This window comes from Hylobates moloch, unplaced genomic scaffold, assembly GCF_009828535.3.
Source record: "Hylobates moloch isolate HMO894 unplaced genomic scaffold, HMol_V3 SCAFFOLD_12, whole genome shotgun sequence".
NCBI classification, from domain to species: Eukaryota; Metazoa; Chordata; class Mammalia; order Primates; family Hylobatidae; genus Hylobates; species Hylobates moloch.
In genome coordinates this window covers 66545187-66572687 of record NW_026652287.1, presented here as the reverse complement: position 1 = coordinate 66572687, position 27501 = coordinate 66545187, and the positions used below count along the sequence as shown (strand labels likewise).

Below are 27501 nucleotides of genomic sequence, written 5' to 3'. Positions count from 1 at the left end.
TCAAAATTGCAGTACTTTGCGTTCCCATAACAGATACCCAGCCAACAAGAACAGGTGGCCCAGAATTAGAATTCAGTTATATATCATTGAAAGCTGATTTATTGAGTAAATGAAATAATATGTGTAAACCATTTTTGCAGAGTTCTGAGCACACAATAAATTCTTATTAATTATTTCTTTCCATATCCTTTCCTTTCCTCGCTTACCAAGAGAACAAAAAAAAATCATGTTCTTAACCAATTTCTTCAAGTGGCTTGTTGGGCCATGGAAATAAGAAAATATTTGGAATGAACTCAATTTTTTTTGTTTAATTAAAACTGTACCTCAACACTTTCATCTGTTTGTGAGTACTGTTCCTAGTTGATTAGTCTAAGCTGAAATTCCCCTGATAGCAAGAATATGACATTTAATTAAATCAGCAGTATACCAAAACATTTTTCAACTGTAGGTTTATGTTGTTTTTCAGCCGATCCAAATTTTTATTGTACTTTATGTCCCAGCCAGATAGTGGACAGTTTTATGAATTTAAATGTGTACTTTTCTTAATCATGTGTATTCCCTTGAGGGTTCAGAATTTCTGATAATTAAAAATAATTGTAATTAAAGCCTAAAACTACTTGCTATTTCTGTAAAAGTTTTTTTAAACAATGCCTTTGGATTCTGCCTGTGTGTGTGTGTGTATATATATGTATATATGTATATGTATGTATATATATGCTTATATGTATATGTATGTGTGTGTATATATATATATATATATATATTTTTTTTTTTTTTTTTTGAGACAGAGTCTCACTCTGTCACCCAGGCTGGAGTGCAGTGGTGCAATCTCAGCTCACTGCAACCTCCGCCCCCATGGGTTCAAGTGATTCTCCTGCCTCAGCCTCCAAAGTAGCTGGGATTACAGGTGTCTGCCACCACGCCTAGCTGATTTTTGTATTTTTAGTAGAGATGTGGTTTCACCATCTTAGCCAGGCTGGCCTTGAATTCCTGACCTTGTGATCCACCCACCTTGGTATCCCAAAGTGCTGGGATTACAGGTGTGAACCACCGCGCCTGGCCTGCCTGTATATTTTTTGCTAATAGTTTTATCTAATAAACCCTTCAGGATCTAGTAGCAATGTAAAAAAATGTGTTACTTGATAATGAACATGGTATTAACTAGGTACAAATTCAAGATAAAGATCTAAAATTCTCCTACACAAGTCTCTATGAATAAAAACATTCCTTTGTGCATAATGATAAAATACCAATTTGTGGAAGTTTTATGGGTTTTTTTCATGCAGAAATAGTGTATATAGTACAACCAGAATGACTCAACAGGTTCTTGAAAGCAATCTTACAGAATATTTTAGTAAATATACCTTCATATACCTTATACCATCATACTTGTATGTAATGTGACTAGAGATTGCAGCTTGACAATACAATTCCATTTTGTTAAATGAAAGTGATAATCATGCAAACACAACATAAGCATAATGTATCAAGTAAAATTAAGTCAATCTGTAGTTGCTTAGATAGTAGTAGTATTTTGAATGTAGTTAGAATTTCTTTTGCCCTCTAAGTTTCATCTGGGTTGCTGTGTCTTAGTTTAATAGCTATTTATATGTCAGAACATCTATTAGCATCAGCCTAATTGTTGATAGCAATCTGAGAATGGTAATTTTTCTTCCTGTGCCGGCTGCAAAATAAAAATAAATACAGAAGTTATTTTACAAGTGTTACAAAAATATTGTTTTTGCATTTTACAAAAGGAAAACAATTCTACTTATATAAATATTGTCTCTCTTGTTAGGTAGAGTTTAAACAATGTAAATATCCCCCTCTTATCTAGAAACGAACTATGTAGAAGGAAATGAACTATCTATTATTTTGGTTCCACTTGTATCTATGAGAGTCACTTATACAGATGACTGTTTTATGGTATTTTTATGTCATTACAGTTTTTTAAACATTTTCTTTGAAAAGGAATTGTTGCTTATTACTCAAAACTTATTTGCAACAGGGATCTGTAATATTTTATGCCACATTGAATGATTTAGAAATGTTATGATGACTAACAAGTTATATTTCTTTCTCTTTCCTTTATTCAGCTGTGCAAGGATCAAGTGTTATTTTCCGAACAGTGGAGGTCACATTACATAAAGAAGGCAATACCTTTGGTTTTGTAATACGAGGTAGGTGTTGGTTAGAAAACTCTGCTTTAAAAAAAATTATTTCCATAGGTTTTCGGGGAACAGGTGGTATTTGGGTATTTGGTTACATGAATAAGTTCTTTAGTAGTGATTTGTGAGATTTTGGTGCACCCACCATCCGAGCAGTACACATTGAACCCAATTTGTAGCCTTTTATTCCTCACCCCCCTCCCCCTTTTCCCTGAGTCCTGAAAGTCCCTTGTATCATTCTTATGCCTTTGCATCCTCATAGCTTAGCTCCTACTTACGAGTGAGAACATACGATGTTTGATTTTCCATTCCTGAGTTACTTCACTTAAAATAATGGTCTCCAATTCCATCCAGGTTGCTGCAAATTCCATTAATTCATTCCTTTTTATGGCTGAGTAGTATTCTATTGTATATGCATACCACAGTTTCTTTATCCACTAGTTGATTGATAGGTATTTGGGCTGGATCCATATTTTTGCAATTGCAAATCATGCTGCCATAAATATGCATGTGCAAGTATCTTTTTTGTATAATGACTTCTTTTCCTCTGGGTAGATATCCAGTACTGGAATTACTGGATCAAATGATAGTTCTACTTTTTGTTCTTTAAGGATCCCCACACTGTTTTCCATAGTGGTTGTACTAGTTTACAATCCCTCCAGCAGTGTAGAAGTGTTCCCTTTTCACTGCATCCATGTCAACATTTATTTTTTTTTATTTTTTGATTATGGCCACTCTTGCAGGAGTAAGGTGGTACCACATTGTGGTTTTGACTTGCATTTCCCTGATCATTAGTGATGTTGAGCATTTTTTCATATGTTTGTTGGCCATTTGTATATCTTCTTTTGAGAATTGTCTATTCATATCCTTAGCCCACTTTTTGATGGGATTGTTTGGTTTTTTTCTGGCTAATTTCTTTGAGTTCCCTATAGATTCTGGATATTAGTCCTTTGTTGGATGTATAAGTTGTAAAGATTTTCTCTCACTCTCTGTAGAAAAAATCTTCTCTTCTTTAAATAAACACAACACTGAATGATAATAAAAGTGGAAATCTTATGTAGCTCTATTTTTGGTTCATTAATACGGAGCAAAAAGCCACTGTTTATAAACCTTGTCAGTTCAGTCATCCTATACTTTTCAACATGTCTTTTGTCTTTCCTTTTTTATTTTTCTATATCACTGAATCAAAAATGTTTAGTATGCTTGATTTGATTTAATACACTAGGATTAAGGGACTTTATTTAAATAAATTTCTCCAGAAACACATTTGGTTATTGTAGCTTTCTAAAAATGGATTGAAGATTCTAATCTCTTGGGTATCTATGTGCTTCAGCTCAAGTCATCCTATTATAGTATGGCATTGATAATAACAATTTCAGGTGACTCCAACTTGTCATCAAACTACTAATTCTAGGCCAGGTGCAGTGGCTCACGCCTGTAATCCCAGCACTTTGGGAGGCCGAGGCAGGCAGATCATGAGGTCAGGAGATCAAGACCATCCTGGCTAACACAGTGAAACCCCATCTCTACTAAAAATATACAAAAACATTAGCTGGGTATGGTGGCGGGCACCTGTAGTCCCAGCTACTCGGGAGGCTGAGGCAGGAAAATGGCATGAACCTGGGAGGCGGAGCTTGCAGTGAGCCCAGATCGTGCCACTGCACTCCAGCCTGGGTGACAGAGCCAGACTCCATCTCAAAAAAAAAAAAAAAAACCTACTAATTCTAAAGTATAATTTTATCTTGCATTATGTTTTCTCATTAGTAATTTTATTCCTTAAAGACTATGCCTACATTAACAACTCTCAATTCATAGTATGACAATGAGGTTCAATAGGGAGCTATATAAACATCAGGGATTTTTTTCTTTCCAACTTTTATCTTAGATTCAAGGGGTACATGTTCAGGTTTGTTACATGGGGGAATTGCATGTCATGGGGGCTTGGGGTACAGATAATTTTGTCATCCAAGTAATCATCATCATACTCAATCAGTTTTTCAATCTTCATCCTCCTCCTCCTCCCACCCTCCACCCTCCACCCTCAAATAGGCCCCAGTGTCTGTTCCCTTCTTTGTGTCCATGTGTACTCAGTGCTTAGCACCCACTTATAAGTGAGAACATGCAGTATTTGGTTTTCCACTATCAGGAATGTTTTAACAGTTCACATTTCTTGATTGTTTTTGTCTTCACCCATAATATTTTATACTTCACCAGAGTAAAAATTATATCAAAATTATTAAAATATTAATTAAAGTTAAACATCTTAGTAAATATGCATCAAAGAATAAAAGAGATGTGGATATACTTGTACAGACTTGGATTTGTCTTAAGTGATTGAGTTTTAAATAGTAGCTTTCATTTTGTGCCAGTCACTTAGCAAATCAATCAAATGTTTATTAAGCACATGTCAACATGTCAGCATAGAAAAAAGTACTATGGAGTCATAAGACCTCGATCTACAGGGAATTACAGTCCAGTGAATTTAAGACAAAAGCTGATAGAGTGCTCAAGTGAGTAGTAGAGAGAATGTGGAACTAGGAACTCATTGAGAGGTTTAGACTTGTTATTATTACATTTTTCTGACCAAGGCCTATTTTTAGGTGGAGCAACAGAGCCCAAGATCATTTACCCTAACCATTCCTAAATTTCTGTTTAAAATAACTAGATGGATATAGTAAAAAGTCACTGTACAAGTAATTTTTGGCTGAAGGGTGATATATGCAAATCTGTTTTGCAATACAGGTATGAAGGAGAAGGCTCTTGAATCACATGCATACAAGCCTAATTATTGAAACACTATACCAAAAAATACTGCTGTTGCAAATATTCATTGATAGTGACTGTATGGTTAGTCAATAACAAATCAAATTACTAATGAAAAAGCTAAACCAAGAGTAATTTATTATTAAGAAATAAACAGAATAGAAGCAATTGAAATGCGCAACCACCTCAAGACAACTGATGATATAATGTTAGTAAAACACCCTTCCCACAGTTTGCAGGAATTTCAACTATCTGTGTGTATGCCCAGGAGTTTTATAATGTGAGCTTAGAACACTGCCTGGTATGTGGAGGCACTTAATAAGTGAATGATTGAATGTTGCATAGATTTGTATGGACATCAGACTTCGTAGTATTATACTGATTTTAAAAAACTCACAATAAGCCAGTATTAGTTTATGAGGACCACATTTTTATAGGCCTTAATAACTCCCTTAATATGTTGGTTGAACCTAAAAGTTTTTGGAGTTTTGCATAGTTTCTCAATGAGAATCAAAGGATTTCTATTTTTAGATTAGTTAGAGGTCCATCTGGAGGATTTTCCCTGTTCAAAAGGTGGTCACTACCCATCACTTAAGAATCACTGGTTAATCAGAATGAGAAAGTGCTGTGAGTAAATATTAGAATGGCAGGTAAGATATTTTGGCATAGATGGGAGTTGAGCTAAACTTAGATCAATAGAAAATACCAGGACAGTCAGGAAAGAAAAGATATTGCAGATGGAGCATATCTGTTTAGTATGGGAGAAGTTCTTCTTAACCTATTAGAATGGAACTTGCAACATTAAGCTTTTAGCTGATGAACGGAATGATATTTCTAATGCCATAAGTCACAGGTTCTAAAACCTTTATTCCCTAAACAATAGAACCTTGCATCCATAGAATGAAAATGATGTTCTGGCTTAAACCTTGGAGTGTTAAATTTCAGTTAATGCAAGCAAGCCAGAGGAGATGAGTTGGGCTGATAGGAAAGGCACTCTGCTATGAAGTTGCTTTACACTTTAGACAAGGAAACCTTCTCTAGTCATTCTCAAATGCAAAATTGTAGGTGGGCCTAGTCATTTAACATATGCTACTTGATATTCAGATTTGGTCTGCACTGTGGCCCTGGCATTGATATTTTCAAAAAGCATCCCAGTTGATACTAATGTACACCAGGATTGAGAATATTACTGGTCTCTGAATGGTTCCTGTTTGGCCTTGCTGAGGCAAACTTCCAGAACCTAAGTGAGTCACACAGGAAGCTTGGTTCATTACAAATAACAGTAAAATGCCACATATCAAGAAATATAGAACTACCTCACACTTTAACAAGCATTTGATATTACATATTGAAATTTGTAAGTACAAACCAAAATTTGTGGAATGATTTCATGCTATCTTTGGCCCCCATCCTTTTCTCAGTTTTCCTTTAGGGCAAAGCAAACCTATCCTTTAGGATGACCTTGCAAAAGAGAAATTATGTAATAGTATTTACATAAATATGGGTAAGCATTTGTGGTGATATTTAAAATTTTCATTTTAAAATTTTTTTCTGAGAAAGTGGTGAATTTCTTATTTTAAAGAGGAATTTCTAAAGAAGCTAAACACAATGAAAGAAGAAAATACTGAATGAGAGCTTTTACCAATCAATTGCACTAAACAAATCACTTGTCATAGAAGTGAGCACAAAAGAAGCATTTGCCTTCCTGAGGAACTGTGAATGCCTTTTAATTTTTCTCTTAGGCTATTTTCTATAAGTTGACCTTTCAGCCTATGCCAGGTTTGGGAAATGTCCATCTGTTCTAGCAGGCAAACATTAAGGGAGCAATAATTGACAATAGCTTTATGTTTATCAGATATTGGCAAACTAGAAAACTCCCAGATGAATAGTCAGGATGGTGATGTGCAAAGAAATCAGGTCACATAAAGAATAGATAAGGAAACTGGCATTGTTCAACATTAAGAAGGTGAGATTTAGCCGGTGTAAAATCTGTTTTCAACTTTCGGAAAAGCATTTTTGTAAAAGAGAGCATACATTTTTATTTTACTGCTCTGGATCACAGAACAAAGACCAGTGGATGAAAGTTGAAGGAAGAGAGATATCAGTGAAATATTAGGAGGAACTTTCTAACACTCCTTGGTGTCCAAATGTGGAGTGAGCAGCCTCACATCTAGTAAGTAGGCCAGCACCTGGGCATTTCATGCAGACGCTGGGGTGCACAGATTAAGGAAGTTGTACAAAAGGGTCATGGATTAAAAAGAGAATTTACAATAAATTACCTTCCCTCTTGAAACATCTATGTTTCTATGAATTCTTGTGGAGAAGTTTTTCTAACAGAAAATTAAAATTCCCATTCAAGGATTGCAGCTGGCTTGACACAGTCTGAAAAATTTGCCCCAAATTTTTGAACACCTCACTTTTAATGAAAGCCACTTGGTCACTTGAATTTTTTTTTTTTTTGCTTTCTTTTTTAATACTAGGATTTTTCTTTTACTTTGGTTTTTGTTTCCTTTATGTTAGGTTGTTGTAGATGTACTGACCAGTATTTTAGATCAGTTTGATTGGCACAAATATACACATCTGTACTGTATAACTGACAGCTGTTCAAATTGGGCCAGTACTTGATATAATCAGTTGATCCGCTTGCCATACCAGTTGTTAAATACTTTATATATTACCTGGTTACAGCCATATATTTACTGAAAGATGGAGAAATGGTGACTTCAAAAATATATTCTATATAAAATCAGCAAGACCTTTAAGGCTTTTGTATGCCTCAAGGAAAATTTTACATATTTTCCTCCGTACATCAAGTAGGACATTTCTCAGCTGATATCTTGTAGGTGATTTTTTAAAATGTCAACAGTGAAAGCATTTTTAAGCTCTATTCCTTTTCTTTGCTAGGGGGAGCACATGATGATAGAAATAAATCTCGTCCAGTTGTGATAACATGCGTTCGTCCTGGAGGGCCTGCTGACAGGTAAACTTTATCTTTCTGTGTCACTCTCCAAAATAGAATAAATAAAGCTGGGGACTTTAACATAGAAGTTGATAAATTAGAAATTTTACAGTAAAATGTAGATATTAAGCAAACATGTTACAATGTGAAAACGGAGAGTCTGAATTATGGAATCAGAAAAAATAAGGTTTGCCTCTAGATTCTCTACTTACTACACTATATCTTTGTCAAGTGACTTAATACTGAGCTCAATTTCCACCACCTTTGGAAATGTAGGTAATAATACCACCTTTCAGAGCTGTTCAGTTTTATCAAAGATTGGAGATATATAATGCCTTGCAGGGGGCCTGGCACAGGGGAGGTACTTCCAGAACTCAGCTGGCTCTTGTAGGCAGACGCTGGAAATGCATCTTTTCCTGTTGCTAATCTCCCAGCCTGAACAGATAGGTGGTGGTGGTGAGATTCTTACCATTCTCAACATTCTTATTATTAGTGTTATTTTTTGATAGTGACTATGTAGGTCAGAATGGAAGTGACTTTCAGCAAAATGGAAGACATTTCATTAGTCTCTAGAGTTTTCTTTGCATTTCTCTTCCTTGCTAATTTGATTATGTGAAGGGCAAATGCCTTCAACTTTCCTATTGTAATTAGGGCCCCAAGTAAACTCACAACTTAGGTGTCTCTGGAGATACTCATTTCTGTATTAGTTTCCCACAGCAAAAGTTGACTCTATAATGATGGGGGAACACAACTGCTGCCATTAGAGATTGTTGAAGGGGAGGAGGAAAATGTACTGATTCCTCCTGTCTCTGTTTCAGACCAGGATAAACTTAAAAACCTTTGTTAAGAGATAGAGATAATAATAACCATTATTTATTAAGCATTTACTATGTGCTAGGGACTGTTCTGAGTGCTTGGTGGACATTATCTTATTTTATCCTTACAACCACCCTCTAAATGAGGTCTTTGTATCCACATTTACAGATGACAAAACTGCCAGTATGGCAGTGAGTAAGTGAAAGAACTGCGGGAGGAATTCAGGCTTCTTTTCCTTTGAAACTCATATGATTAGCTCACTTTTAAGAAAGTGATATTTCGTATAAAATTAGAAAATAGGAAAACACTGTTTTCTTACTTGTGCTGATGTATATTTGCTTTTGCAGCGGGTAACAAAATGTCCAAGAGTTTCCCCTTTTCCCTTCTCATGTGTCTAGTGAATCACTCTTCCTGAAGCAAATTAGAATGTTTTCATTTCTTATTAACATTTAGAGTTGACAGAAATGTCAAAACATAGGCTACGAGCTTGTGAGTGGCATACTTGTGTTACCAAATTAATTTAGAACTCAAAGAAATCTGAGAATTTAAGAAAAAAATTGGAGCCAAAAGACTTAGCGAGTGAACTAGGTGAAAGATTTTTATTTCAAAGGTCATTATTATTCTTTCCAAATCCTAAACATATAATCCCACCATTTGATTTTCTCATTTTTGTGCCCCTCCCTGAGGCGGGGAGTGTTATCTGGGGGCCACTCTGGCTGTACTTTTGTGGTGTCACTGAAGTCCTGATCATCTCTCAGTGCCTTGAGTGTCTGTGGTCACAGCAGGGAGAATAGCATTTGCCTTCCTCTTCCAGGGAATGTGAGATCGAATAAATTTAATTATTGCCAAATGGCCTTATAAGTCAGTAGGGAAATTTATAGACAAGGGAAATTTCTCACCAGCAGTTCCTATCCTGCTTGGATGCACTAGTAATAATTCGAATGAAATTTGCAGGCTTTTCTGCTTACCTGACTTTGGGAAAATAGATGAATAGTATTTTCTGGCCTCCAATAAATCCATTTTAGACATTCAGGCAAAAACCTAGAAAAAAGGAAAATGTGCCCTTCTTACTTTTGTACTCCAAGAATTACCTGTGGGTAACTAGGTTTTTTTGCTAATGTGTAGTTATTTTCTCATTACTGATTTTCATATTACAGCAATTTTCTGTTCAGGGTTACTTCTTTATACTCTTACTGTCACATTTGATGCTTAAAAAGAGTGCAAATGGGATGGATGGCAGAATATGTGTGACAAAACGAATTTGGCTAAAGTGACTATTAATACTAAGCCCCATTATGCTAAATTAATCAAGACTATTCCTTTATTCTCCCTTCAGAGAGGGCACGATCAAACCTGGTGACAGGTTGCTCAGTGTGGATGGAATTCGGCTTCTTGGAACTACGCATGCTGAAGCCATGAGTATTCTTAAACAATGTGGACAAGAAGCAACGCTGCTGATAGAATATGATGTCTCAGTAATGGGTATGTTGGAGTTCTGAGGGTGTGATCTCTAAGCACCAGTACATCACTGTCTGTCCCTGATAAACCATGTTGGATTAAGTATGTATTGTCATGCCCTCCTGGAGCAGACAGAATTCATAAATACTATATCATTTTACTCTGTTTGAGTTCAGGCAGATGTGAGTGGCTGTACTTTACAGTGATGTAGAGTTCTCATGTCAATAGGTTCCATAATAAAGTCTCATTCTGTCAGTGTTTCACCTAGCAATCAGCTCTTCTATGTGGATTACCCTTTGGCAGCAAAGTGTTTTTTCCCCTCCAAATCACAAAAATAGTATTATTAACTTAAGGACTGGTACTTTTTTATTATTATTACATAGAGACTGACAGCAGTAGGTGATTCCTTTCCTTCTTGTAACTTCACAGTACAAAGCCAGCTAATCAAAGTAATAGAAACGACCATTTATTTCACAATCAGATTTAGGGATAAGAAAAATAAAGGATATTTAGTATCATTGATTAAAATAAAAACTTGAATGCAGTTTTCTTTTTTAAATTATATGATTCTACTAGAAAGAAACTATGTCTACACTCATACCTATAGTAAAACTGGCAAGATATTCTCATGTGGATCTTAAATGTTAAGAGAGCCAACGTCTTGTGTAATGTTGACTAAGGCAGAAAAATTATGAGAGAATGAATTGGAACTTGAAATTGAAACTTAAATCATGCTGTGAGTAAACCTTATAATTATCAGACTCGATTAGGTGACCTGACTTTACCAGCTAGTTTTATGTTGTGAAATGTAGCTGAGAAAAAGAGACTTACTCTATAACTGCATACTCCTTTATTTCTCACTCTGTATGACTCGTATATAACAATATCGTACAAGAATATTCTTAATCTGTTTGCTGGCCTGAAATGTCTGGAGAGTATGAGGTTTCCTAATGGGAAAGTATGAAACTTAAGGAGTTTTTACAAGGATAAAGGATGTGGTATGCCCTTGACATGGAAAGTTCACAAATGAATATAGCCTCCCTTACTTTCCACCTTCCTTTTTTCCTCTCTCCTTTCTTCTCTCCATCCTTCCTTCCCTCCTTTCTTTCTCTCTTCCTTTTGTTATATGTTTTTTTAATTAGATGTTGAGTTAGATGATTTGGGTTCTTTTTTCAACTCTGCTAATTTCTAGATATTAATTTGGAGCACATGATTTGATTTCCCTGTGCCTTATTTGTCAAATGGGGACTAGCATCCCTATTTTAAAGACAATTATGAAGATAAAATCAGATTACATAAGTAGGGTATATTTTAAATGATGAGACAAGTGGATTGTTAACATTAAAAATTGAAGCAGATATTTGACATCTACCTCATTTATTCAGTCTACAAACATTTATTGAACTAAATGGCAGGGACCAGGAAAAAGATGAACAAAATAGACCTGGTCCCTGCCCTTATGAAGCTTGCAATGGTTAGGAAGAACAGACAGTAAACAAGAATATTACCAAACAAATAAACTCATAAAGTGTGATCATTGCCATAAAGGACAAGAACAGTATTCTGTAATAGGGAATAAGGGCAGGCACAGGTGAGGGTTGGCAGGTGATTTAAATAGGGCAGTCAGTGAAGAGGTAACAGGTTAAAACCTAAAGGCTTAGAAGGAACCAGCTCCCAGACTGAAGACAATAGTCTCTGTAAGGCTGCAACATTCCACATCAGAGAGACAAGGTCTCCTCCACTGGGATAGATACCATTTAAGGGAAGAGCCCTCCAAGTTTCACCATTGCTAGGGTCAGGAGGGAATGGGGTGACCCTACTGTTTGCCTTCTTTCCAACTCAGTCTCACATTCTGCATGAAACCTGACAGTTTTCATACCCTAGAGTTCCCAGTCAGCTCCTTATAGGAGAAAGTGGACCATCAGGAAGGAAACTCATTTTAAGAGTTCCTCAAGGTTGCTGAATATAAGATCATTATACAAAAATCAGTTGCCTTTCTGTATATCAGCCAAAACAGAAAGATAAAATTTTAAGGTATCCTTTATAATAGCAATAAAATTATAAGGTTCCAAAAGGAATAAACCTTAAAAAAGTTATATGAACCCATTATAGATATGCATATGCATATACAGATGCATAAAAGAATACTTAAATACATAAAGACCTATATTATGATCTTGGAGAGGAAGCTTTAATAGCTAAAATATGTCATTTCTCCTAAATGTATCAACAAATTTAATTCTATTTAAAATCTCAAAAAAAGCATCTTTGAGGTTACCCGAATAAGCTGTTTCTAAAATGTACATGAAGTTAGAAAAGGAAGCAGGGAAAAATAGTCAAAATAGTTTTGAAACAATCTGAAGGCAGAGAAAACTGTTCTACCCAATATCAAGACTCATTCTAAAATTGTGGCCTTCAGTCTATCTAATATTAACATGGGATGATAAAGAGACCAGTAGAAGAGGATAAAATGCCTGAAACAGACCACTGTCCATATGGAACCAGAGGTATAGTCAAACATCAGTGAAAAAATGTTCAACTAATCAGTAAATGATGCTGGGACAATTAACCACTTGGGGAAAATTAAATTCCTACTTCATATTATACCCCAAAATAAATTCTGTATTTACTTAACCATTTCCAAGTAGATTGCTATTATAAATAACTAAAAAGAATATCTTCCTACCTAAATGTTTGTCTGTATTTCTCATTTCATTGAGACAATGTGTTAGATATATTTGATACATAATTCCAATTGTCATCCAGAAAAGTTGCACTATTTTATATTACTACCAGCAATGCTTTAAGTGTACATCTCATCAGAGTTTGTCAATATTGAATATTATCATTTTTAATATACTGATTTGTTAGGCAAACATTGCATTATATTTTAATTTAACTCAAAAAATTTATAGTGCAGGTAAGTATTTTTTCATGTGGTCATTTTCATTTTCTATTGTCATTTATGTCCTTTATTCATTTTTCTGTTGGAGGTGCTTTTAGTTTTTTGTTTATTGGCTTATATTAACTATTTATATATTAAAGGCATTAGTCATCTGTTTTTCATAAAAACTTTTCTCAGTAGCTTATTTCCCTTCAAAGTTATTTATGGACTTCCATTGTAATAGCTTTCTATCACTCTTAGATAAAGCTAAATAGATACAACAATTTCAGTTAAAAACTTACGATCTTAAATTAGATAAGGAACAATAGTTCAGTGGTATATGTACATATCACTATCAGCATTTTGGTCAAAACCATTCAAGAAGTCTCTAGGAATTTCCAAACTTTCCCACATCTTCTGTCTTCTTCTGAGCCCTCCAAACTGTTCCAACCTCTGCCCATTATCCAGTTCCAAAGTCACTTCCACATTTTTCAAGTATCTTTATAGCAGTGCCCTATTTCTCTCAATACCAATTTTCTGTATTAGTCCATTTTCACACTGCTCTAAAGAACTATCTGAGACTGGGTAATTTATAAAGAAAAGAGGTTTAATTGACCCACAGTTCTGCATGGCTGGGGAGGCCTCAGGAAACTTGCAATCATGGAGAAGCAAGGCACATCTTACATTGTGGCGAGAGAGAGAGGAACCACCACGCACTTTTAAACCATCAGATCTTGTGAGAACTCACTCACTATCACGAGAACAGCATGAGAGAAAACTGCCCCCATGATACAATCACCTCCCACCAGGCCCCTCCATCAACATGTGGGATTACAACTCAAGATGAGATTTGGGTGGGAACACAAAGCCAAACTATATCAACTAGCCTAAGGAGGGAATTTATTAGCCTACAAAAGTAAAAAGCCCAAGATATATCCTGGCTTTAGAAACAAGTTTAATAATGTCATAGGAGTTTTGTTTCTCAGTTCTCCTTGCCTGAGAAAGGCTCTCCTATGTCATGGCAAGATGGCCCTACCACCCAAAAGTCTACATTATTTTGAGAGTTTGTGATGCCAGAAAAAGAAACAAGACTGATCTCCTCTAAAAGATTCTTAATGACTTAGCTTGAGGCAAATGCTGATCACTACACTAAGCCCTGTGTCCAGGGATATAGTGCACTCTGCAACTGTGGTATGGAAGACAAGAACATATGTTGAATGGCCCAAACAGAATGAGCCAGAGAAATGGCAACTTCTCTAAGCAGATGATGTGGGATTGACAAAGAAAATAATAGGTGCCATTTTAAGACACAATTAAATGTTAAATATTGTATTCCCACTAATGGTATATGAGAGTTTCCTTTGTTTCACATCCTCACTAGTGCTTGGTATTTGTATTAGTCCATTTTCATGCTGCTGATAAAGACATACTCAAGACTAGGCAATTTACAAAAGAAAGAGGTTTAACAGACTCACAGTTCCACATGGCTGGGGAGGCCTCACAATCATGGCAGAAGGTGAAAGGAACGTTTCCCATGGCGGCAAACAGGAGAAGAGAACTTGTATAGGGAAACTCCCCTTTATAAAACCATCAGATCTCATGAGATTTATTCACTATCACGAGAATAGCATGGGAAAGACCCACCCCCATGATTCAATTACCTCCCACCATGCCCCTCCCACAACATGTGGGAATTGTGAGAGCACAGTTCAAGATGAGATTTGGAATGGGGACACAGCCAAACCATATCAGTATTCTCTGCCTGTTTCATTCTAACCATTCTGATCAGCATGTGGTGGTGTCTCATTTTAAGTTTGATACATATTTTCTGGATGAATAACAATGTGGAGCACCTTTTCATTGACAATGAGACATGCTTATGGCTTTGGTTTTACTTTCATTAATAATACTTTGATTTATTTACATAATTACAAGTACACAAATTACTTCTTAGAAAGTGTGTGTGTGTGATGTATGTGTGTACAATATAGATATCAATACCTCAACCAGAATCAGATATATTTTTTCAGTAAATCTCAAATGATAAATTTTAGCAAATTCAGTGGTCTGTTTAGGAAAGCTATTGAAACTATCAATTTTATTAAATAAAGTTTAATTTAGTCTGTGTTGACATTTTAAGGACAATTTTTTGAAATAAGGAAGACAGAAAAATAAGTTTGAAGAAAAATTAAGAGTTCAATTTTGGATATGCTAAGTCTGAGATGTCTATCCGTCATGTAAGTGGAGGTATGAGTTGAAAGTTGAGTATTTTAGGTGGAGTTCAGTATACAAGTCAGAGCAGAAGATATAAATTTTTAAGTCATCATCACTTATATTGCAAGGCTAGATGAGACACGTAGGGGAGAGAGCTTAGACAGAGAAGAGAGAGGCCCAAGGACTGAGCTCTGAGACCATCCAGTAGTTACATCAGGAATGCGTAGAGGACCCTATAGAATACATTGAGGAGGCCAATGCGCTGATGGAGACAGTGAACCAAGGCCAAGCATGGAGTCATGGAGGCCAGATTTTTCCTGTGTAAGATGGTGGTAATTACACTACCACACTCACAAGTTGCTATGAGGAACAGAAGGGTTAATGCATATGTGGTGCTTGGCACATCATATGTGCTCAATAAATTGGGAACAAATTATTTAAAATGCATATGGGAAAAACCTCCACTTCAATATTGTTGAACTATATTACCAAATGATTGGGTCTGAGATCCCTGGGGTTGGAAAAGTAACACAAAAGTATAAGGAAAGCATTAGCATCTTTTTTTTCTTCTTCTTCAACTTTTAAGTTCAGGGGTACATGTGCAGGATGTACAGGTTTGTTACATAGGTAAACTTGTGCCATGGTGGTTTGCTGCACGGATCAACCCATCACCTAGGTATTAAGCACAGTATCCATTAGCTATTCTTCCTGATGCTCTCCCTTCCCCTTCTCCCCTGACAGGCCCCAGTGTGTGTTGTTCTCCTCCATGCGTGCATGTGTTCTCATCACTCAGCTCTCACTTATAAGTGAGAACATGCAGTGTTTGATTTTCTGTTCCTGCATTAGTTTGCTGAGGATAATGGCTTCCAGCTCCATCCATGTTCCTGCAAAGGACATGATCTCATTCCTTTATATGGCTACATAGTATTCCATAGTGTGTATGTATCTCATTTTCTTTATCCAGTCTGTCATTGATGGGCATTTGGGTTGATTCCATGTCTTTGGAAAGCATGAACATCTAAGGAAAAAAGTTCTGAAAGCAATGACTGTAGTAAAATACAGTGCCTTTTAAAGTCAGACAAACTTGGTTTTGGATTTTGGCTCTCTGTTGAACTTGGACAATATTTGACCTCTCCAAGCTTCAACTTTTCCATCTCTAAAATAGGGATGATGGTAGTACTTCTTCATAGGACTGATGAAAAGATGAAGTGAGTGAATACATGTAAAGTGCTCGCCTTAACCAAACTGTTAGTGAATACCAAGAAATTTAATTGGCTCTTTCATGCTCCATTTCTCTAAAATGAACCTAAAGTCTCCCATTATGCTGAATTAAGATGTAGCTGATGGTTCACTCTGTGACAACATTGAATTGTTGCTAGGAAGCATATTTGGAAATGACATGTTCTGAATCATTTTATTTTCTAAAAGTTCATCAGAATACTTATTTTGCTTAGACCTTTGCTAAAATATTTATAAAATATGTTCCCGAGAATATATACTAATTTGGGTACTTGAGTCTTTGGTGGAGGAGCACACAATTATCTCAAGAACATCGTTCTGAACACCAATCCTTGGGCAGGTGTTATAGAGACAAGAGGTGTAGAAGATTGTGCTAAATCTGTACTAACTTGTAACTTGCTCTGGATTTTTAAAATTACATGATTCTCTAATAGTTGTCTATTTTGTAACTTCCTTCCCTGGGAAGAACCACAGACGGCAGTCAATAAACATGAAATTCTTGCTGGCTGAATAAACAAGGTTCACTATAGAGTAATTATAACGAGAGACAGTTAATGTCTACAGTGATCTTAGTAGCTTTCAAATGTAACCAACAAACTATTGTAGTTGATAATAAAGATGGAACAATAACTAAAATATTTTTCCCAAATGCCCTGAGCTTTCCCACTGTTGTGCCCAATATCTAGTATTCCTATGCAAAAACTTTGCAAAACTATAGTACTGGCCCAGGTCAAATCCATCTCCCTCATTCATCCTGTTCTTATTTGGATTATTCAGTCTCTCATTTTTCCTTTTGAGAGAGGAAGGAGCACTTTCTGTAATACTTTCCTGGTGACTCTTGCAAGTATTTACATTTTACTTTACCTTAATAATCTGTGTATTTTTCTATTGTGCCACTAGTTCTACAGACTCTGTGGGGACACTAACCAATCATCCTTATTTGAGTATTTCCATAACACCTAATGTGGAGCCCTCACACATACATAGAAGGCACTTAAAGACAACTGTGAATTGAACAATGTGTTCACCCATAGATTAGCTGTTCTTATGAATCATCATCATTAAGTGGTATGTGTAGAATGTAGCAGAACATCAGTGTTTATGTTGTAGGTCTAAAATGAAGTTACTACATGATTTTATCTTACATTGCACAATGACATGATGGATCTTTCAATCACAACACCTCTTAATCTACCTATGATATTTTTCTGAATTCTTGTAAATCTCTGTCTTTCCCTTTAGCTGTTACTTTCTTTGCTCAGCTTCAAACCTTTCTTTTTGATCAGCTAGATTATGCTAGCATGCAAAACCAAGGATACTGACAAAAGTTTTATCATTTCCTTAGAAATGCCCTACAGTGTTAGCTAGGCATGGTAGCACCCACCTGTAGTCTTAGAAACTGAGGATGCGGAGGCTAGAGGATTGCTTCAGCTCAGGAGTTTGAGGCTGCCATGAATTATGATCACACCACTGCACTCCAGAATGGGCAAGAGAGCAAGATCCCTCTGTAAAAAAAAAAGATAAGAAAGAAAGGAATGCCCTATGGTATTATATCTTTGCCCAGCAGCTACATGGGTAGTCCTTACTTATATGCATTTAATCTTGAGCAAACATAAAATAGCAATTTTTAAATAATTCCTTTTTATCAAGACTGCTGTAAGTCTTCAGAAGAGATTATTAACTCCCTTGCAGTCAAAAACTATAGGTTTATTGGCATTATCACAAGTGCATCTTGGCTATATTTTATATTTTATTTTGGGGAGATATCAAGATATAAAACTTCTACCAGTCGCAAGAGTAAATTAGCCACTATTCATACTTTATCGATTTCTTTTTTTTTTTTTTTTTCCTTTTTTGAGACGGAGTCTCGCTCTGTCACCCAAGCTGGAGTGCAGTGGCGCGATCTCGGCTCACTGCAAGCTCCACCTCCTGGGTTGACGCCATTCTCCTGCCTCAGCCTCCCATGTAGCTGGGATTGCAGGTGCGTGCCACCACGCCCGGCTAATTTTTTGTATTTTTAGTAGAGATGGGGTTTCACCGTGTTAGCCAGGATGATCTCCATCTCCTGACCTCGTGATCCACCCGCCTCGGCCTCCCAAAGTGCTGGGATTACAGGCATAAGCCACTGCGCCCGGCCCATATTTTATCAATTTCTTACAGGTGATCTCAATGAACTGGAAACAGTTTTCCAAGGGCTGCTAAAGTATTTATAACACGACACACAAGCTTCCTTGTGGGTTACTGACTTAACTTTCTTTTCAAGGAAAATGTCATTAAAGGGAAGTTCAGAGGGTTTCCTACATAAAAGAAGTCTATAAGTTTTAAATGACAATGGTATTTTACTTAGAATGTTATTTTTCTAAGATGAAAATTGGATTTTCTTATACGTTCTCTGTTTTTTAGAGGAAAAAAAAGGTTTATTTTTGTAGAATACTCTGGCTCCCACCTTCCTCATTCCCTTTTACATATTCAAACTCAGAGCCACTTACTATGTTTCTGGAGATAAAACTAGCAGGTGAGAAAAGAATTACCCTAGTTTAGGAAAGGGTATGAATTTTTAGTTACTTTTATATTACTAAATTAGAATAGAGTATGCTTTAAAATTTACTTTTGTATTATAGTACAACGCACAAAGAAAAAAGCACTGAAATCTTAGTTTTACAACTTATTAAATTTTCATTTATGTGTTCTCCATCGAGGTCAAGAAATGAAACATAATTATCATCACCAAAAGCCCCATTGTGTTTTCTCCCATCCCTTCCCCATATGTAACCCCTGTCTTGATTTCCTAAACCAGAGATTCGTTTTGCTGGACTTTAAACTTTATATAAATGAAATCATACAGTATACTTCTTTGGTAGCAGGGTTCTTTTGCCCAAACTATGTTTGTGAGATTGTATCATATTGTTGCCTATAGCAATAGTTCGTTCTTTTTCATTGTTGTATAGTATTCCATTGTGTGAATAGATCACAATTTGAATACTTCCTTATTGATTATTATTTGGGTATTTTTCAGCTTGCCACTCCTATAAATAATACTATTGTGAACATTCTAATATTTGTCTTTTGGGGAACATATGTGTGCATTTCCATCAGATTATACCTAAGAGTGGAATTGCTAGGCCTTAGGTTACATGTCATTTACATGCTTTAGTAGATACTGCCAACAAGTGTTTCCTAAGTGGTTGCACCAATTTACACTCCCACTAACAGTTTCACATCCTTCACATCCTCACCAGTACTTGGTATTGTCAGTCTTTTTCATTTTAACCATTCTGAAAAGAATATAATAATATCTCATTGTGGTTTTAATGTCTATTTCCCAGATGAATAAGAATGTTGAGTACTTTTCAATATTGGCCATATAGATATTTTTGTGAAATGTCTGCTCAAGTGTTTTGATCCATTTTCTTTCTATTGGATAATTCTATTCTTCTTATTGGTTTATATGATTTCTTTATATATTGTGTATACAAGCCTTTTTTCAGTCATGTGTTACAAACTAATCCTGGCTACTGAATGCAAAACAAATGCCAAAATTGGTACATATAAGCTATACATTCCAACAAACTTTTGGGTTACTTTTTGGAAATTTTTTAAAGAATTAGACACAGAAGCTTGAAGAAGATACAAAATTATTCTCTAATATTTAGATAGATGTTGCTCTTGGGTTCCCCACACCAACCCCTCCCACCATTACTGTATTATTTTTCTATTACATTGTAGCAAAATGCCACAAAGGTAGTGATTTACAGTTTTATAAGTTAGAAATCCAGTAAGGCATGGATGAGTTTTTTGCTTAGGATCTCACAAGGCCTAGGTGAAGACGTCAGCAGGTTAAGCTCTTATCTGTAAGGTCTGGGAAATGATCCCTTCCAAGCTAACGCAGGTTGTTGGCAGAATCAATTCCTTGGAGTCAGTCCAAGGTCCTCATTTCCTTGCTGTCTGTTCTGTGGAACCATACGTTGTTCCTAGAAACCACCCACATTTCTTCTCACATGGCCCTCTATCTTCAAGACAGCAATGGTGCACTGAGTCCTCATATTTCATATATCTCTAACTTTCTCCTCTGCCTTCTTCTCATACTACTAGTTGGAGAAAGCACTCTACTTTTAAGGACTCATTTGATGACCTTGGGACCACCCAGATAATCTCCCCTTTTAAGGTCCACTATGCCAAATGACATAACATAGTCATTGGAGTTATATATTGTATCATCATATTAACAGAATCTGGGGCTTAGGGCATGGAATCTTTGGGGGATAAATTCAGAAATTCTGCCTATCATGGGACTGTCCACCAAAATCAAGATGAAGAGACAGGAACCGACTAGAAAAGAGATGCCAGTAGTTGGAAGTCTAACCAATTGTTTAGAGGTTATCAGCTAGAGCAACTCCAATGCCTAGCAATGTGCCTGGCATAAAGGACACTTTCAATAATATTTTTCAAACAAATGAATAAGTAGCTTTTGAGATTTTTTCTAATCTCCATATTTGACTACAGCATGTTTTATCATCTTTCTGTGGATATTCTTAGACAAATAAATGATAAAGTATCACAAAACTATATATATTATATATGAGGCTCATCTAGGCCAGGGGGAGTCAATAATTTTCTATTTTTTGTCATCTCTGATTAACTGGTGGTGGCCATCTGAAACACTGCATTGAGAAGGATTTTGCAGTTTGAAGATTGTTGAGGCTTGAAAGATTTTGAAGTTTAAAGGAAAAGAGCACTGTGATTACCTACACCATCTACCTGAGCACTACAGGTACATATGATTACAAATGCATCTTATTACCATCCCACACCCACTTAGAGACCCAAGTGAGATTCAAGCCACTAGACCAAAGAACCAGTGCATATCTAATTCAGTTTCAGAGGCTTTCTATATGATAAATCTCAATAATAGAATAGTTTATTGTCATCTTTTCACTGTAACTAATCCCCATTTTTTACACCCTCTGCAAGAGACAACAAACTGGAGGGCATGGCTGTGGAACATGTATTTTTCAGCCTTCACAATGTTTTTGAGAAGTTGGAGTTTGTTTTCAACACCTAAAAAGAGAGACTTTGTATTTAGAATAAATCTAAATATTGGGTTACTCTTAGTAATTCAACATCACCAGGCCAACATTCCTGCATGTAACCCTTAGCTTGAGTTGACTCTCAGACTGCCCCTCTTGATGGGGATGTTCTCACCAGTTTGTCCAAATCATTTCCCTGACAGTACAGCCTTATAGCAAGTCACCATCATGCCTGTCCCTCAGGCACTTGGGCTTGTGATTCCCGCTCTACACAATGACCTTTTTGTTTCAGCCAGCCTAGCTCCAAGACAGCCTAACTTGTATAGACTCTCAAAAGGAAGATCCCTATGAGAAGTTCCTGTCCCAAGTGGTCAACAGTCTTCTCTTTCTAACCTCACATTTCCCAGAACAGATATTTGGGAGGAATGGGAAGTTTCTGGCAGAGTCCCAGTCTCTCTCCTCATAGCCACTGTAGGCTCCCCCAGGCTTTTCTCTCCTAGGCCTGCAGCCTCCTGTTCACCACACTCTGATTGTTTCTTTCAGCTCAGGGGGCACATGTGTATCCTGACAACTCATTCTGTTAGGGGTAGAAGGTATCCAGGTTACCAGTGGCAAATCCGTATGGGTCTGCAGCAACCTCGATTCTTGCCTCCTCAGAAGAAAGAATTCAACTGAGGGGCATAAGGCAGAAAAAGAGACCAAGGCAAGCTTTCGGAGCAGGAGTGGAAGTTTATTTTAAAAAGCTTTAGAATGGGAAAGAAAGGAAAGTACACTTGGAAGAGACCCAAGCGGGCATTTAACCTTGACCCTGGGGCTTTATATGCTGGCCACCTCCAGCATTTTGCACCCCTTTCCTACAATTTCTCCCTTAGGGTGGGCTGCCTGCATGTGCCCTCCTTATGCTTGGGAAGTGAGCATGTGCAGTGTGTTTAGGAAGTTGTATGCATGCCCATCTGAAGGTTTCTTCCCTTTTCTGGTGGAATGCCCCCAAAAGTTATACTCCGCCATTTTGTCTCTTAATGCACATGCCCAGTTCACTCGCCCAATTCCTGAGACCCTGCTGAAAGCCAATTACCAATTTTAAGTGTTTTATCTGTTTGGGAATTTGCCTCTCCCTGGTGTCTGCATTCAATTAACACTTCATTGTGACAGCTGTGGACCCTCAGGAGATTGTCTCTCCCTGGTGCACTGGCTGCTGAATTATCATTTTTGAGCAGCAATGTGATAACTGCCAAACCATCACCTGATAATCACCTGACATTCCTGGTGGGTGGGGAGCAGAGCCGTCTCCTGCCCCGCTCATGCCTAACTTCATGTAACAATGTCTAATATGCTAATTGTTCATTTCTGGGTCTCTGAAGTAATTTGGATAGTCTGATTTTAGTGTAGATTATGTTAGGCCATTCTTGCATTGCTATAAAGAAATACCTGAGACTGAGTAATTTATAAAGAAGAGTACAACCATGGTGTCAGCATATACTTGGCATCTTGGAAGGCCTCAGTGAGCATTTTACTCATGGCAGAAGGTGAAGTGGAAGCAGGCACATCACAGGACAAGAGCATAAGCAAGAGTGAGAGAAGGAGAGGGTACCACACAATTTTTAACAGCCAAATCTTATGAGAACACACTATAGTGAGGGCAGCACCAAGCCATGAGGAATCTGCCCCCATGACCCAAACACCTCCCACCAGACCCCACCTCCAGCACTGGGAATTACATTTCAACATGAGATTTGGAAATGACATCCAAACTATATTAGAGGTATTCATAACCACTTTCAAATTCCTGAGTAACACAAATGTAAGAATACAAAACACTGTAGAATATAATTTAGGAGCTCCTTCTAGAAGCTTAGTATTGTATTAGGTACCATGGTGATGAGTAGTTGATTCAGAGTAGGAGTAATATGGACAAATAATTTATAAATTTTCTCTAAGGGCCAAACTGATTATATTTTAGGTAATATCCATTATGATAGAATCAGAAGGGCTCTTTAAAAATCTTTGGGCCACTACTCCTAATTCGTAACATGAGGAGACCAGACTATATCATCTCAGAGGTCCTTCCAGCTCCACTATTCTATCTCTGGACCTGCTAAATTCTCTTAAAAGATTTCAGAATTTATCATCACTGCTTTTTTCATTGATGTAACCATAAATACAAAACAAAAATGCTATAAATAAAAATAGTTTAACCAATTTAAAGTGGTTATAGCTAAAATCACTATCTAAAAAGGAAAATTTGTTAATCACATCAAACCCAGTAGTCCCATTGACTACTAATCACATCAAACCCAGTAGTTCCATTTACTAGTAATCACATCAAACCCAGTAGTCCCATTGACAATGACAAATTTTTCAAAGATTACTTCCCAGCATTCTCATAGTAGGTGTAAAGCCAACATGCTACTGTGAAGCCATTATCTGTGAAGATTTTGATCTTAGCATTCTGAGATATTTACTAAATTAATGGGAAGTTGGTTAAAATTCCCTCCTTTTCAGATTGTATATGGTACTTCTAAAAGGAAACATGTCCTTTAGGGAGAAAATTATCCCTTTAATTTTAGCATATTTTAAAAATAGGAAAAACGGACTGAACTCTGTCGGGGGAAGCGATCTCTCTTTCTGTGATGAGTTTCTCTGAGGTCATGTATATGTATTAGTTAGACAAGAATGGCTTTTCCTTTTGAGAAGAGTAGCAGGCAAGCACTTCTATTGATCACAAGGTCAGTCTGAGGCCATCTTTTATAGAGTGCTATTAAGTACTAATTAAGATTACTTTTCTCTGTGATTGTATACTAATTTTACATTCCTCTTAATGAAATGAGCTCCAGTCATTCACTGGGGAAAAAATTATTCCTCTTTTTTACCTTCCATTAGCCATTATATAATACATATAGCTTCAAAAGAAACAAGACTACAATATTCCCCACCAGGCGTGACATAATTTTCTCCATGTTTTAGCTATCTTTGTCTAACAGTATTAACTTCAGTGCTTGGTATGTAATAAAATTATTTTTTTAAGAATTATTTCTGGTATACCAGTGGGTGTTAAAATACCAGGTTAACTCTAACAGTCATGCTTTCAAGGAGATAAACTATTTTACTACTTGTTTCTATGACTTTGACACTGAAAATGACTCCTAGATACACCTGTGAGATCACCCAGGAGGGTACAGTTGCTCAGTACAGTAACACCCAGAGTCCCCTGCCTCCTGGCTCTTCCGTGTGACACAGGCTTCACAACTGTGATAGAAACTGCCCTGAAACTGTCTTGAGGTCAGGAGGTCAGAGCATTTTGGTAAGGACCCTCTGGTTTACTTTTAAGATTAAAGAAGAGTTTCTCTACTGCGAATTCTCAGAAGCAGGTTGAGATCGTACTTTTAATGTGAATTTCTTTTGAAAGCACACCAGTATACAATGTCTTCTTTCTGTAACACCTAGTTCTTACCACCTGAAGACATTCTATTGGTAGCAGTAAAATAGGAAATGGAAAAGCCAGCAAGCTTTCACTTGATCTCTATGAGGGCATCACAGGTCGGACTTGTCCTCACTGAAAATCACTGTAGCATCTAATGGAGTCATTCACATGGAATATTGAATGATTGATTTTACACAGATCACCTCTCCTACTGAATTATTTTATTTAAGAACAAGTAAAATGCAAGAGACTCACTGTGAAATTTTTCCCTGAGCCTCTTTACCTTTCCTGTCTCTGAAGACTCTCTCTCATAACGTTGACATCTGTTCTCACAATTCCCATCGTCTCTATTTAGACATCTCCCTGTTAGTTATAAAATAAAGACCACAATTTTTAGTCTAACACTAAGACTCTACCCAGTCTTTCCCAGACCTACGTCTGCTAGATTTGTTTTTTGTTGTGCTTCAGCCACACTGAACACCTAATGATTTGTCACCAAGGTTTTACTATGTTTTTCTGTTTCTTCATGACTTTCATCCTATCTGGAGACAATAGAGTATTGTGATTAAAAGGACCCAGATTTGTTTCCTGGCTCTGCAACTTACTGGATGTGTGACATTTCTAAGTCTGTACAATGGGGATTGGTCACAGCAGCTCCTTCCTTTGGTTATTGTGATGATCAAAGTTGTTAATACAGTTAAAGCACTTGACACATTTTTGGCACATATAGAAAATTTTGAAATCTGCTTTTATTGTTGTCTTATTATTATTGTTGTTATGAGATGAATTTTCTTACTCTGCTATTACAGCCTTTCAAAATCATTCCTATTTCTTGGGGTTTTTTGTTTGTTTGTTTTTTGAGATAAGATCTTGGCTCTGTCACCCAGGCTGTAGTAAAGTGGCAGGATCACAGCAGCCCCGACCCCCTGGGCTCAAGCCATCCTCCCACCTCAGCCTCCTGAGTAGCTGGGACTACAGGCGTGCACAACCATGCCTGGATAATTTTGTATTTTTATTTTTTTGTAGAGACAGGGTCTCCCTGTGTTGCCCAGGCTGATCTTGAACTCCTGGGCTCAAGTGGTCTTCTCGCCTTGACCTCCCAAAAGTGCTGGTATTACAGGCATGAGCCGTTGTACCCGGCCTGTTCTTAGAGTTATCCTGGTAAACCCAGCTAAAGGAAATACCTCTATTCTAATAACTCCCATACCATCTTATCTTTTTTTAGATGCTTCCTATAGTCTCTGCCCCATTCAGTGTAGTACTATAGTTATCTGTGTGTGTGACTGTCTCTCCTCCTTAACTTTATAAACTCCTTGACAACAGGAGCTATTTCTACCCATATTGTATCCTCTCTTGTGCCCTGTACATAAAAGATATTATTTGTTTATTGGTTGATGAAACAAATAAATGAACAAACAAATGAAGAGTATTTGATTTTGAGCCTTTCTCCCAAATGTAATAATATCCAAAATAATTTCTTATATTTAGAGTACTTCTGGTTTAATATGCACTTTTACAATCTTCATCGTATTTTATCCTCATAATAACCTATTTAAGGAAAGCAGGCTACCTCTTGTTTGTTGAGAAAAAGACTGAAAGGGCTGTGTTGACATGGGAGTCTGTCACTTTTTGATGAATGGAAGAATCCACATGACTTCCACAGTGATAGGTCAGTTCACACAAGGCTAGTGAATTCATTTGCAACTTAAGTGGACAATAAATCCCATTTTCTAAACAAAAGATACAGAGTATAATAGGCTTCATGGTCACCATACACTTAATGTTGAAGGCTACGTTTCCAAAATACTACATAAGAACTTTGTAGTTGACATTTGGATGTCCTAGGGATCTTTTTGCTCCTTCTCAGTGATCATGAGACTGACCTTAAATAATACCTTTCCCCCAGTGCACTATGCACTATTCTCTTTACAGTACTGTTTTTCACAGAGCTCCTGTGGTCACAGGCTATAAATATTTATAATCTTCTCTTCCTTGTAGTACAAAGACTATTTCACTCCAAGGACTCTTATCACTTATCAATGGTATAGGTTCAAGACTAAATAAAAAATGTTAGAGTTGTAATTATCATTTTTATATTCTTCATGATGTAGGAAAAGAGGGTAATTTGGCTGGTTTTAAAGATAAGAAATCTCAATTTTTTTTTTTTTTTTTTTTTTTTTACCTGTATGACACAGTTTATAAATGTCAAGGTCAAAACTGAGTCTTTTCTCTACCATAATACATTGCCATTAGCAATTATAGTAATAGTAATTTTTATTTACTAAGTTCCTATGCTGTTCAAGGTATTTTATAAACATTATCACATTGCATTTTTACCTTAAGAGATAGACTTAAGAATCCCTATTTGAGAAATCAGAGGAAATAAAATTACTTGCCTAGGTAGAAAATAAGAGAGCCAGAATTCAAACTGTTATGCCTGATTTCACAACCCTTGCTTAACAGCAATTTAACCAGAGAAGCTTTAACACAACGTTTATATGATAATTCTTAAAATTAACTGTTTAGAACTTTTCCCCCTTAGCCTGTTCCTC

The 27501-nt window shown here is 36.6% G+C and overlaps 1 protein-coding gene across 7 annotated transcripts in view; it reads left to right on the top strand.

Moving 5' to 3' along the window:
* The window catches only part of GRIP1 (glutamate receptor interacting protein 1), a 715306-nt gene that overhangs the window by 529790 nt on the left and 158015 nt on the right, over positions 1–27501 (top strand). For all 7 annotated transcript variants that reach the window (XM_058426061.1, XM_058426059.1, XM_058426058.1 and 4 more), the window contains exons 5-7: positions 2097–2180; positions 7836–7911; positions 10043–10188. In XM_058426061.1, the coding sequence (XP_058282044.1) occupies positions 2097–2180; positions 7836–7911; positions 10043–10188 (306 nt within the window). The remainder of the gene's footprint in view (positions 1–2096; positions 2181–7835; positions 7912–10042; positions 10189–27501) is intronic.